This window comes from Opisthorchis viverrini, assembly GCF_000715545.1.
Source record: "Opisthorchis viverrini unplaced genomic scaffold opera_v5_336, whole genome shotgun sequence".
Taxonomy (NCBI): domain Eukaryota; kingdom Metazoa; phylum Platyhelminthes; class Trematoda; order Opisthorchiida; family Opisthorchiidae; genus Opisthorchis; species Opisthorchis viverrini.
Genome location: NW_008751993.1, coordinates 173,279 through 188,599, shown reverse-complemented (window position 1 = coordinate 188,599; position 15,321 = coordinate 173,279). Strand labels below are relative to the sequence as shown.

Sequence of the window (15,321 nt, the reverse complement as noted above, 5' to 3'; positions counted from 1 at the left end):
GTTTTGCGATATAGAACAATACCATTCCCAGTAGAACGCGCAGCAGCGGCTCCCGTATCACCAGGTTAGCGCGATTAGTGGCTAGCGGAAGCCCATGGAGAGATCAGTAAAGCAACCGTGATGGGATTTCAAATACACATTTTGGTAAAACGGGAAGCGTGTCCAGCGAACAAGGATGCTGCGCAAATTATTTAAGAGCGCAAACATTAAAGATTGACAGACGAACTGAAGAATAATTTCTGAGCGTTTAAGGCAACCGAACTGAACTCGGATATTGCACTTGACGACAATGGGAGGCAACCGGATCCCTCAGATATGATTAGTGTTTTTAATGTGTTTGAATATTGGTAGTTCGGGTTTATTGGTTGGCAGTTGATCAGGTGGCTGTTGATCTGTTCGCGGAGCTTAGCTATTGATTTGCAAACATTTCGTCACCATTCGAGGAGACATCTTCAGCGCGCCGTTGGTCGGGTAGTTCCTCTCTTCGTGCCTGCGTTTATATAGTCTACAAAGAGCAGCCTTTTCGCTGTAACCTGGATTATGATTAGCCCGTTCTTGATCTGCATTGCGTCGTGGTTTAATTCTCTGTTAGTTTGTGGCGTGTCACCTATTTTAGTGGCTTCCTCTTCTATTAATTTCTTCTTTATGTGCTTGTCCGGCCTCGGGTTCTGTGATTCTGGATTTCCTTTGTCCTCAGAGGCTGGTAGGCAGGATCAATCTGAATGCGCCTGTTTATTGGTCCATCAGTGGATTACTACGCCTCCATGAACTCGCGTTCTTTCTTTCTTCTTGCCTGGCCCAGTATTCTGACGTTATTCCAATCGAAATGGTGTCCTTCCCCATCTTCGTGTCCAGAGATGAGAAAGACTTGTTCATGTCTCTTGGTGGCGAGTTTGTGTTCGGTAATTCTGGTTGACAGTTTCCTCCCCGTTTTTTCACAGCCGCTGCAATGAATTCTGTAGATTACGTTCGCCTTTTCCATCGCATTGAGTGTTCCCTTTGGTTTTGATAGCCGCCTTCCCAGCGTGTCAGTCGGTCTGTGAGCCACGTCTATGGCATGCTATCGTAGTATCCTGGTGGTCATCTCCGAAATGTTTTTGATATATGGTGATGTGATTGTTTTGCTTGTGTTTTCGGTAGTCGTGTTGGTTTAATTGTATTTTGTCAAAGATCTTTAAACGAAATTCCTTGGGTAACTGTTACTTTGAAGGATTCAGTATAGGCTTTTCTCTTTTTTACTCCAGATTCTACTGTTTTGCAGTGTGCTTCAGTTCGCTTGAATAGTGTCCGGATGCAGCTCTATTTGTGGCAGTTTGGGTGGTTGCTGCGGTAGCTTAGAATTTGATCCGTATGCGTAGATTTATGTAGACTTGCGTTTGCATTTGTACATTCGGCCACCTTGTGACGAGGACATCTAATACCGCCAGCTTGTTGTTGTTTTCTTCTTCCACCGTGAACTTCATGTCATCGGAAACACTGTTTATCAATTGGATTGCTCTTTGTAGTTCTCTCTTCTTGATGATCACCAAGGTATCGTCTACATAACGTATCCAAAACTTCGGGTTGATGTACGGCAACACGGTCCTCTCCAGTTTTTGCATTGCAATCTCGGCGATGAACCTTGAAATTTGGGAACCCATTGGTGCTCCTATCAATTGTTCGTAGTATTCAACGTTGAATTCGAAGTGCGTGGTTAAACAGAGGCTGAGCAATTCACATATGTCTTCATTCCTCAGAGGTCCACTGGGAGGTCCATGACTCTCCAGTAGTTGAGCGACTGTTGACTTTGAGGAGTGAAGGTGCAGTGATGTGAACAGTGAGCTGACATTAAATGAGACCATTGTTTCCTCCTCTTCTATTCTCATATTCTTTAGTTTATCCAAGAACTGTTGTGCGTTTCTGATTGAGTGTTGCGATTCACTGATGAGATATTTGACCTTTCTCCATAGTTCTTTTGCAAGGTTGTAGGTCGGTGTGCCTGGGAGTGACACAATTAAACTTAGTGGTGTGGTCTCCTTGTGTATTTTCGGGAGTCCGTGGAAGCGTAGGGTATTGGATTCTCTGGCTTTCATTCGTCAATATTCTTCAGTTGTGATCTTTTAGAGGTCCTTCAGTCGCTTCAGTTTTTTAGTTTGATCATTCTCCAGACGGCGATACGTGGTAGTGTCGTTGAGCAGAGCTTTTGCTTTGTCTACGTAGTCCGATTTGTCCATGATAACGGTCATCCGTTCTTTGTCCGCAGGCAAATCAATTGCCAGGCTCGGCTAACATATCAACAGCCACCTGATACTAATAGTGTGCCTACGTGGATGTCGCTACCGCGGGTTGAGGAAAGCGAGAATATCGGATATATGAAAGAGAAAGAAAGCAGAATGCTTCGCTTGCTCGGACTGCGGTATACAGGAGACAACGGAACCGGGTTGGTGACATCAATCGCGGATGATGTGACATGAGACGAATTGAAATCGTGCAATGCATACTTGAAATTAGGCTGTGATACCACCAGTTAAACAAGGAATGCCCTTCACCGAGATGTTCTTTATTCGCGAACACCATCTAAGTATTTAATATTAGTGAACACGAACTAAAACGTCTCATTTGATCATGGCATTCAAAAACTGAAAATTTCCAAGTATTAAGGGAGTTAAAATTACGCTATCTTAAACACACACACAAGCCCCTGTGAAGTCCATTCTGTCTGAAAGACCCAGATGCAGCATATTATCAGTTAGACTGACTATGGTTACACGATCATCCTTTGGGGTTCTTTCATAATTTCCTTTTATCTAGAATGGTTGTGGATGAGACATCTTCCAAGAGTAAGTGTGTTATCCATGGTCATTTGGATGATCGCAGTTCTAAGTGAGACGCTCAGCTGGTCCAGAAATGACCAAAATCAGTCACTTACTCTACGAGGTATCAGGGACTAGATCCATTCAAGACGACCTGCAGAAGGAACAGCAAAATCAGGGAGCTGTGCGCAATCGAGTAATATTTAATATGGAACAGATGGTCAGGTTGAAATATATCGTGAAACCCGACGCAAAATCTCATGATGAACAGTTATCAGCATTTCATCTCTATGAGAAAATATATTGGTATGATGAGCAATCTTCTTTGATTATTTTCTTACCCGGATGACTGACTGTTTCTGATGACATTGGATGGTGATGGTGATTCAAGACCCTGGACGCTATCCAGCCATTGATGTGCAACACATTCAAGCATTTGAGGAATTCGCTCCCGAGAGAATCAGTGATGCACTTTCTGGATATCTTTTGGCACTAAATTTACACCATTTTAATGAAATTTGACACCTCTTAGTTGTTATTCGCAATGGCATATTAAAAACAGCTTTGATGGGTTATCAATTAAGCATTCTGTGTGGGCTGATGTGATAGGCATGAAGGATACTTGTCTCATGTCTTGGTGTCCAAAGAAACTGATTAACCCAATGCAGCGAAACAGTATTAACAATAAGTTTGGATTTACCACACGACGATTCGCCGTGATTTCGTTTCTTGGAGAAATACCTATCAAACCGCGCGCCCAAATGGTGTTCGGCGCCACCTTACCAGCTGCTCGAGGCCAATGGGCTCAGGCTCCTAGTGATTGCCGTGAAGGTTCGGAACCCTCCGGAGGAGCATGAAGTTTACGATACAGGTAATTCTCAATAATGTTGCATCGATTGCATAGTGAACCTGGCCGTTCTGGCAGAGCTTGGCCTCAGTTAAGGGATAACATCTTGAGTTAAAATACCAAACAATCTATTTCAGCTCCGTAGCAGCCAAATATCTGGCAAGTTATTTGCCACTCCCAAATTCAAGCAGTTAATTAACGGGAATACACGTGAGTAGTTTACATTCACATTAGTAGGCGGGTACAATGAATCCAAATGCTTTTGGAAGAACTGAAACTGCAACAAGTATGCATGACTATAGTCACCATGCTTGCCCCCTTTGGCCCCAAGTGCCTGTGATCTCAAACTCAACTGTCATTTGTATTTTCCCTCAGGCAAACTTTTTTCACGCCTGTCACGTCTTGCGTGCAAACGAAATTCCAGCGTTGAATATAATTACCTTCGCCTACGATGAGATTGCAAACAATCACATGTAAATAGTACGCGCAATGTTTGCCGTCTGAGAGTAATCATTTAGTAGAAATCGCTTTTCACTATTTGCCTTTCAATTGTCCCATTTTTGAGCCGTTGACTTCACGTATATTAATCCTGAATGTAATCGGGTCTGTGAAAACTACGGTTGTGTGCGTCGTTTAAGATGCATATTAAATTTTCCACATTTTCATGACATTTCATGACATTAACCGCCATATAACCCTGATGCAATCAACACAATAGATTCGAGATCCAACTGCAATGATTGTGGTAATCGTTCGCTGGTAATAGCAAATTTTAACTTCGTTCCGATGGTCAGTTTTCTGAAATTATCAACATCGATGCCAAGATATCGTTTGAGGGCATCAGCCGGCTGATGATTTGGATCACGTATTCAGCGGACAAACTGGTTGTCTTAAGATTTTGTAATATAGCCGATTGCTGTGATTAGTGGGGGAATCCTTCTACTTACTTGAAAAGTTGGTTCTTGCTTCGAGTTTTTAGAAACCGTACGCCGTTTACCGCACGAACGAATTACGTTTAAGGGTACCAGATGAGGATATGCACATAAAACATGATGCAAGTTGTGTTCGGCTGTATATTCACATAAAAATATGTTTTCACACAAAATGTGTAACGCTCTATGTTGTCTCCCTACTGTGGGATCTATACATCAGTTAAAACAATCTAGAGCGTGCCATATGGTGCACTTATCGGCGTAAATAGTCCTTCAAAAACAGGATCGAAAACCAGATTCCAACGGAAGTAACGAGCATTTCATTTCTTTCTGTTTGAAGTTCACGTTCATTTCTTCTAAAAAAAACATTGCCAGTTTTCATTCTTTCATTCCAGGAATGCGGTCAAAGGCCAAGTGTTCCATGACTACGAGCACGAAGATGTTTACAAGGGAGTGGTCATGGAAAACCGTGGGAAAGTAAGCCCGTGCTCAGCAATCAAATGAATTAGTTCAGTGTGTAACACAAGGTGCAAGACACATGACAATAGTAACCTTGAGCAGATTAACCAGTTTTACTGCAATATAGAACGGTAAATTTACTTGAACAGAAACTAGTCATAAGGTGATAGAGAAAACTGAAGCGACCCACGACCGAATGTAAAATCCTGGTTGCGCTGTATCAAGTAAGCTCAGTGTAATAACGGTATATTCACAGCTAAGTTTTTGATCCGAACCTTCCAAGGTAGCGTTCTTGTCAAAAGAAACACCGGTTGTGTGCAGCGTTTATCAGTGCCCAAACTTAGATACAGAGCGATGCTCATGAAGTGTTTGCGGCGAACTATCTTCTGGAAATGTGGTGCCTCCTGGATTCGCCATTGGCAAACAGCATTCGATGGACACTGAATCAGGATTGGAAATTAATTTCAATCAGAGTTCAGCTTGGCAATCCACCTGATGCAACTGCTATGCTCGGCAAACTCACCAACAGTCAACTCTTAAGTTTTCATGTTTCAGCGACCGTCGCTAAAGAAATCTGAGTGAAGATGGAAAGCAGATCCCCGATTTCTCCTGTTTTGCTGGACTGTAAATCGATGGTTTCTGTGAATGGAAGAAGTGTGGAGAAAACGACTGTCACAAAAATAATTGATTTTGCCTGTTTATTTGTTTCAGGACGTCGAACCGTATATCTTCACGAAAGTATTGACAGTTGATAAGAAACCTGTAAAAGAAGGGAAGAAGGTGTTAAAAAGGAAGTAGGCATTGTTCACGGACTTGTTGATCACAGTCAGAAATCTAGTGTTGCAGGCTAGCGGTTTCGTTTTCGCGATACGCGTGTTTACTATACTCGTAGGTCATGTGGTACATATTCCTTTTAAGTAAAGCTCCCAGTAGACAGTCAAAACGATTTGCTTCACTCCAAGAGAAACCCGGTTTATCGATTCCAAAATATTGTTTATTATAACATCATAGGCATTGTCGCCATTGTCAACAAGTTTCGAAAATATTCAGATGTGCCCAGTCGTGAATGGTCAAATATCTGCCCGGTCTTGTACAACTTGTGGTCGGTCGATATTGATTTGCTCGGATTCAGATTTTGACTTTACTCTTTGTCTTGTATTAAACAAGAATAAAGTATAAACGAAATCTACTTGCAGCCTTTCGGTTGGTTGTTTAGAAATCCCTCAATCCGTGTTGATATTCCCTGATACTACCTTCAGCTTTTAGAATACCTGCCTTGTGTCAGGTCCCATATGGCTTGGTAACGTTACAGTCTATCTTTTGAGAATTTTCCACTGCTTGTTTATCCACATATGACGAGAAGTGAAGCGTTGGCTTACAGATGGTCTATGGATTCGGATTTGCAGCGCAGTCCGTGAGCACTTTGTGCGTGTTAACCGATTCACAGTTTCCGATCCCGCACTTAGTTTGTTTAGATGGGTAATGAAGCGAAGTGGCTTGCAAATGAAAACACTGTTATCTAAAGGAAAGAGCCTTCACTTAAACAAACTCTTTAAAATCAGGCTACAGTTCAAAAGGGATTCAAAACGAACCAATCAAAATGAACTACCTAGCCCAGAGTCGGATCGACAGCTTATCAAAAGTGGGGAATGAGATCGTGACATCAATCAGACCATGAACAAATGGTCCCCAGACAGATAGTACTCGGGTTCAGGGAATGCACACCATAAGCAGCAACCAAATTATCAGACAGTATATGTCGTTGGGTATATTGTGGGACTACAGCGGACAGATGATCACTCTCCCGATCAACGTGTTCTTTCAGACAGATATGGAAGTACTGCAGACAAAATCATTCACTCATGCTGTGACTTCGGTTGAGGCCGAAACATTTGCAAACTGATCACCAGGATCAGAGGATATATGAGCATCCACTTATCCAACGATCAAAAAACATAACATATGGCTTCGTGGATGTCCGTGTTCGAAATATAGTTCTCTGTCACCTAAATTATTTCGTTTCTCAGTAGTGAAAACACCATGGGGATGTTTTTATAAACAGATTTTATTATGCTGCTGGAAGCTTGATTTCGAAACAACTGGGTATCACCGTTTCAATCGAAATATGATAAAACTAGCTAATGTGTGAAACTGCCTTCAAACACCTTCGTATATTAAAGCCAAAGCAGCTTCTATATCGCGTGATGCAACAGCAAATCAACAGGTGTCCGAAAGATCCATGTTTTTTTCCCATATTCATGTGTCATGCAATTAGTACACTAATGGAAGTTAAACTAGCTACCGAATACATCAAGTGGCGTGCACTAAACAATACTCTGACACGCGTGTTCGTTATACATTCAATTCATTCGTGTTAAGTGCTCAACGGATAAGCCGCACGGGAATTATGTGGATAAATGACTCAAATTCGAGTATGTTTTTTTCTACACACCATAAACTTGTCATGGACAGAAACGAGGCCTGTATATTTTTTCACCCTTCTTATTTCCATCATTTTCATCAGTTAGCGGTGACCGTTTACGTTACAACCCGGCTTATACAACTTATGAAAAAACCCATATTTATGGGACATATTACCATCGAATGTCCATTGCTGCGGTTTTTTTTATTGTGCTTTCCTATGCTTGAGAGCGCCACTTAGTAAACTACTCTTCAAAACCACCTGAACCGTCCCGATCACTTGCAGAGGTCCTGGTGACAACGTTTTCATCTCTATTACACTGGTCATGGTTCGGTTAAAGATATCTCCTCCCGAGGGAGAGTAGTAAGTTTGATAATTTCGGTAACCACGGTTATAGCACGTAGCTTTTAAAAAGGAGGCTAAATTGTGAAAGGAGTGAAGAGGCGCACTGCCATACGTGGTTCCCCATAAAATAGTGTTTATTTAGTTACAGCTAGTCTACACCTCCACCGATTGATGGAAAAGCACCTGCGAATTCGGTAGGCCTTGTCAATATGCTATATTTATAATATTACATAGATTTCGTTTTACTTAGTTCAAGGTCGCTCAACTAACATGCTTTCGCGGTTGATCCATTTAGACTGTTGAGCAAGCGTAGGTACGATAAACAGAGAAGCACGTCGTCTACGGTCCCTCATAAGGCGTAGATGATGCGAAGACAAGGTGCTCCTTTTACCTTCTGGAGAGATAGTGGGAATCTTTGCTGGTATCGATAGGTCCTCGTATACTATGCATGATAACGCAGTCTGTGATGAAAACCCGAGAAGCAATGTACAACTGTTCCATCCTTATTGGGGATCATCATTGTTGCGGCCACCCAACATCTTCATTTATCAGCATATTAGGTCGCTCATCATTCACTAGAGGAAATCACATATCAGCTGACGTACTCCTGAAGTGACAACTCATATAGGAAATCCATCCACCGTGTGAATTATTGTTCCTTCTGTACTAATTGCAGTATGTTAGTAGTTAGATGACATTTGGAATTTTTCAATTAAATTGAAATCAATTTGGGTTTTCATCGAACGTGGTTAGGGCTAGAATGTTCTCCATATATTGATTTGACTTACATGACGGCAATTCACTACTCAACGAGCATTGCAAGACAGGCTGTGTTTTCTTATATCAAGGGTACATTCATCTTGATAGGGAACCTATGCACCAAGCGTAATAATGTGGATTTTGATCGTTGTAATCATTCTTACTATGCAGCCAAACATATTTTAGCCCATCACATCGAAATGGTTAAAAACAGCTCTGAAATGTACGCTTGGATAATATGAAAATCAGCCGTTTAAACCGCTAACTCTCTATTCCGAATTTGTTGCTGCAAGCTCACTCAATCTAACATTGGTCCTTGTGTACCCTTTCACGTGGAAGTATACTGAATGTCACCAGGATAGCTGACTAACACTACAGGGGGCATGGCGGCACTGATATTCCAAGGAAACAAAGACAATAAACAGGGTAATTGGGTTTAACTCAGGGTGACTTAAACTAAACGCATTCAAACGTAGTCTCTCAGCTGATCCTGGTGGAAAGTATTCCCAAAATCTCAATACATGTTCAGCTAGTATCCTTTGAGCTCATTCTAATTATCTTTTTCTGCCTTACTAAAGCTCAGTTCACCGGAATTCAACGATATCCTCACCCACATGCATTTAAAGAAAAAGTATAACAAACTGGTGATTTACATGGATGCTTGCTACTCTGCCTTTATGTTTCGCAATCTTCTTCCTTCAGACGTGGGAAGTAAGTAACGTAATCGTTTGGTGGGCACTCGTGGGAATCCCGGGAAATATCATCCAGAATTTCCCTCATATATCGTCAGAATACCGCACAGGACAGTACAACCAAACGAGGTTCTAAGCATGTTTCATGCTTGTTTTCTTGTGATCCTATAATTGAAGTAGTCCCTGGCCATCTCCAAGAAACTTTTAGCCGGATAGTGAACAAGAAACCACCTACATCGATTAATGTCACCTTTGCTGTTGAGAATGTTTCAGCTGTTTATTAGAAGACACTGTAATATCGGTGCAACACCTGTGATATTTTGTGGTACCTTTGCAGCAATCACCATTCCCAGATAAATACTGTATTTGTCAATTAGGAATGGATCAAACAACAAAGATCAAACAACAGGTATAATACCAGTGACGTGAGTACCTTTGACCGGTCTCGTCAGTGATCTCTTCTGACGGGGTTTTACCAGAGGAAAAACATATAAATCTACATGCTGATGTGATTTGGACGGCCTGAACCAACTGCATTTGGAAAGCTCTGATTTCGAGAAGAGATTATAATTGAGGGAAATTCAAAGGCTGCACCTTTCTGATTCACCCCCAATTGCGTGAAAACTATGGTGTTCTGTCGAAGATTTATCAGCGAAATTCGGATTTGTTTGTTATTTTTCGCATTCTTAAAGCTTCACGATTTCTGTGAGTCGCAGAATCAGTTCTTCGAAAATGTAACTTATTATATCATAATTTTGTGATAGTGATCCACCTGTTTTCTTGTGTGAACCCCCAAAACTGCGGTCTGCTTGACAACTTCACCCAAGGAAGATGAAGACCGCTGGGCTGCTTATTGTAAGGACAAGCAAATCGATGTTTTTCTAGCGACCGAATTCTCATATGTCTTGATTAAGGATTGCGAATACCTGAATGTTATCAAAACTGTTGCAGATAAGCCTGTTAGTTGTGGATAGGTAGTTTTGTGGTAGTCAGCAGCCAATGTCAGTGCATTTGATTATCTTAACCACTTTTTTTATTTCCAATGAGTTAGCCATACTGTCTCTGTAAGTGTGAATATTTGTGTGAGAGAGGAGTCTGGTGTATCTGGTAGTCGCCAACTACTACTGACATCTGTGAACACTCGGTCCAAGGTTTTGTTTTGGCTTCCGGAACCCCTTGGTCACGCGCGATGCAGACGTATGCAGCATAATATTTGACGGTTACGCCAACGTTAACTTGTCTACTCACTCCAAAATTGAACCTCGTAATACAGGTAGAACATGCCGGAGAACATAGTGATATGTTTCATTTCTCTATTGGCTTGCATCGAGCACGACAATGTTGTATCGCTGACCGGCCTCGTACTTGACAATAATTTACTTCAACGGCACTTTTTGTGATACTGGTGAATAATATTTGTAGATATTTCAGGTCGAAAGTGGCTACTCACCGCCACAATCATCACCACAACCACGACGCAACTGTCTTCATGAAGAACCTTTTTGAAAATCAGGTAATCACAACCATCGGCAGGCCCCAAAATAATGAAACCATTATTTGGATGTCAAACATTTCTCAGTGGCCTTCTGAACAGGTTCGCCTCGTGCCTCAACGAGAGATATGTAAGAGATTATCGAAAGTCTGAGTGCTCTCAGTATAACTCGGCCCCTAGGATGGAGACCGCCTGATTCCCACTGTCGCTGGTTAAAGACGCTGCCAAGTGTGCCATCCACTTTGATTCTTCCCTTTTGAATAGGACTTCAAATGAATTTTGAATGCATGCATGGAAGCGTCAGTGTTGAACATGGATGCTGGCAATAATGATGATGATGGTGGTGGTGATGACAATAATGACGCTGATTGCCCTAGAAACCCAAATCCCTAACATGTGTATGGGCATAGTGTCTTGGCACAGCGGAGTGCTCTGCGATGCATCGTCGTCGTTGCAAGCTTCGTTTGTCTCGCCTTTACTAGTCATTTTGTCTGGGGTATTTTGCACACGCAGAAGGACCTGAAACAAATGACATTCGAGCAGCAGTTCCACAGGCGAACGCTGATGATCTGCTGAAGATGATGCTGATACTCATCATGGCGATGATGACTATGGACCGACTGAACACTTTTACTCTCAACAAATATGTCGAAATGAAGCACAAAACACAGTGTACAGCATATTCCGGCATTCATTCGGGTGTCACGATATTGCCACTGGAGTCTCTATTTTCTCGCCTACACTGCCCAATAACGAATAACTAGCATTCACATATTCCCTAGCACGGCAATATTTTTTTTCAAAAAATTCATCCAGCATTGCAAGTCAAGTTGGCTGTTACATATGTTACGCCGAGAGGATTGTTGTTATCCGTGCGCAATCCGGTTTGTCATAAACCTAGAGGTGGACAGAAGTCAACATGGCAGAAGGGAATTAAGGATTCTATGAAAAAGTTATGTTGTATGTGTGGTATCCTGGAACACTGACTTGATCCATGGTTTACCAGTAGTGTGTGCCGTTCCATAATTCGGTTGTCTAATCTCTAGTGGATTCACTTGTTTTGCTTACATTTGATCGATCTTAAATTTGCATAAGCTGCTACGTCTGCTTCAAACGGCCACCCTTTTTCATTGTTACTCACCCGCGCGCAGAATGACTAGAAAAAGCGTACACTGGATCAACAGCACGAGGAAGTGAAAAAGAGGACAGAAGTTAGTTAAGTGATGAAATACGGTGAGAATGTGAGTCACGCACTGTCAATTGTGAAAACCCACACTGTTAGGAAAATGAGTATATACGTTGAAACGACAGTTGAATTTCGTTACCTTTGAAAGTTGCCGTTAATTTCGAAAATAGTTGACTATTGACTTCAGATTCCATAGACGAAGTTCAGCAAGCAAACTATTCCAGATATCTACATATGGGAGCCTAGCCAGTTTAAATCGTTTGGATAACCAAGCAGTTGCATTGGGCACCTTGTGCTCTATATCCTCCTGTACTATGTTACAAAAGCACATATATCCGTATTAATCATTCACAGGTACCACAGAGGAGGAATAGATTGCAAGATGACTGAACCTCTCATCTGAGAGCTTATCACTCGAGGAGCCCGTGAATATATGGTCACGTGATGTGGTTTCCCGTGATTGAATGGTGAGTGACGCTGTGTGCTCTCACAGTGAAAGCCAGTCAAATATTCAATCATTGGCCGGAAGGTCGCCGGTTTTAATTCCCCGGTTGGAATGAGATGCGCACTTCTTCTGACTCTAAATATAGATCAAACATCTATAGAATGCTCCTCGGGTTCTCAGGACAGATTTGCTTCACTGGCAAGATTAAATATCCAATCGAAGATTGGAAGACAATATGAAGACAATAACACGCGTACAAACGATCGAAGCAAGCCCTTCACAGACTCATTGTGGTGCGATTTAAGTTTAAAATATACAATTTGACGACGCGTTTAGCGAACCACCTAGCTGAGTTAAACGACTTACTGAGATATTCAGGCTCCACGGCAACCTCAAAACATTTCTTTGTACACACCAGTAGTGAATGAAGTATTTGTACTTTCAACCAATAGCTTGTGTGTTTACAATACTTGTTCTGATAAAAAAACTGTGATGCTAGGAATCCGTTCATTTGGAAGTCCCAAGATATCAGTAAGCATGGTTTGAAAATTAAATTAATTTTTGCAAATTTTAGTAGCTGACATGCAACAAAATCGGGAAAGCTCCCTGATTCTTTAACTAGAGAGTACCACAAAGCGCACATTCGAAATGTACGCCAGCAACTCGGATACTGAGCTTCGGTCCGATCCGCAGATATTTGGGCAGCTGATTTTTGAATTTCCTCGTGGACCTGAACTAAGAACATATTAGTGATTTCGTGATTATCAATACTGCTTGAGAAACTTTTTTTTCGGGAAGAGAAGTTTATTGATCAATCGGATCCTTGAAGACGAGCACGTGGTAACTAAGTGTTGAACTACGGATCCATTGTGGACCGCTTCCTCTCTCTATGGAACAACATGCTATCAAAGTTGACAATACAATGATAGGCGTTTGTGTTTTGTTCATTTTAGACGATGGAAAGTCTCCCAACCGGAAAGTTCCAAGGTCATTATGATTTACTAATGCACGGGAATAATGGGGCAATAGCGGTATGTGTTCAGTGCAATTTTCAATATTATGAATTTTCTATTGGAGCAGTCATTTCTAACGTCATTATATGTTAAGGGAACCAGGTAACCGAGTAACCGAGTAACCCCTTAACTATAAAGTGCCAGTCTAAGGACATGCGTTGGTTTGAAATCGATTGTGCCGATTAATTTAGTGACGGAAACGCTTTTCACCATCCTAGTCGATTTTGCCACAGGCCTCCCTGTTAGGCCAGGGCACCTATATTTTCCCACAGCAAACGAACTGGTCAGAATCTCTAATTTATATCCCAAATCGGTCTTACTGCTAGTGTCTTAAGGGATTTATCATGGTTTAATTTTCTCCGTTTTATTTAGAAAAATAGGTACATGAAAAATGCAGCTAATTCTCTGATTGGATCTACATTCTTACATTGTACATTCTCATATGCACATATTTACATGCATACATATATACATATATACATACATACATATATACATAAAAACATACACACATACATACATACATACATACATACATACATACATACATACATACATACATACATACATACATACATACATACATACATACATACATACATACATACATACATACATACATACATACATACATACATACATACATACATACATACATACATACATACATACATACATACATACATACATACATACATACATACATACATACATACATACATACATACATACATACATACATACATACATACATACATACATACATACATACATACATACATACATACATACATACATACATACATACATACATACATACATACATACATACATACATACATACATACATACATACATACATACATACATACATACATACATACATACATACATACATACATACATACATACATACATACATACATACATACATACATACATACATACATACATACATACATACATACATACATACATACATACATACATACATACATACATACATACATACATACATACATACATACATACATACATACATACATACAGATAGATAGATAGATTGATTGATTGACTGTTTGTTTCTCCTCAATATTGCGTAATCTAGGAAGACCATTCTCCCAGTTATCACAGACAGAGCTCATGTTAACAGTGAGTGTTGCCCAATTGGTTTTTCATTCTAGCCGAATTTTGTAGACAGTTAATGAACTTCTCGGGCTCATTGGTTTTCACTGTCTCGACGCTTGATCCATGCCACAACCGAGGAAGAACACGAACCTGCCTTGCGAAGACTGCACCATGCACTTCAAGTTTTTTGTTTATTTCCTTACCCAATTCATTCTAACAATGGAAGTGATTGCATGATAAAAATTGTTCTTGGTAAGAATTTACTTGCGTAGTGGATAATAGGTGTTGAGGATGCATGGAAGCAGGTTAGCGGTAATCGATTAAGCATTTTGGCGGACGTTACTTGAAGCCATTCGAAAATCAAACGTGGTCGGTTGGGTTATCCGATAAATCTTTTACAGACTATATTCTACAGTCTACCAACACTAATCCCCTCGCTATTTTCAGCTTGGCCACATCGGCAGGGAAACATTTAACGAAATCGTCATGAATGTGACAACTCACCATAAGCCAACAGTAAAAGACTTATCCAAGAGGGAAGAGCACATGTGTTTCAAGCCAACATTCCGTCAATCCAAGACGCACTGCTTCACAATCCAGGAGGTGAGTCCACCTTTTGGCCAAGAGTGCGAGATTATGTGTAAATTATTTTCCGGGTGGACGAGAATCTGTCGGAAAACCACTTTAAATCCGGAAAACGACTTTCTAAGTAGCCGGTTTCGATGCAAATCTGGTACTCACATCACAAGCATTCTGGTTTTTCTTGAAATTTGACGTTCATTCCGAAATATTGTGTTCAACAGTTTGTG

The 15,321-nt window shown here is 41.0% G+C and overlaps 1 protein-coding gene across 1 annotated transcript in view; it reads right to left on the bottom strand.

Moving 5' to 3' along the window:
- Positions 1-2,099: 2,099 nt before the first annotated feature.
- Positions 2,100-15,321, bottom strand: part of T265_10114 (hypothetical protein) — a gene marked incomplete at both ends in the record, with an annotated part of 35,081 nt that continues 21,859 nt past the window's right edge. The window contains one exon of the mRNA XM_009176389.1: positions 2,100-2,264. Coding sequence (XP_009174653.1) covers positions 2,100-2,264 — 165 coding nt within the window. The remainder of the gene's footprint in view (positions 2,265-15,321) is intronic.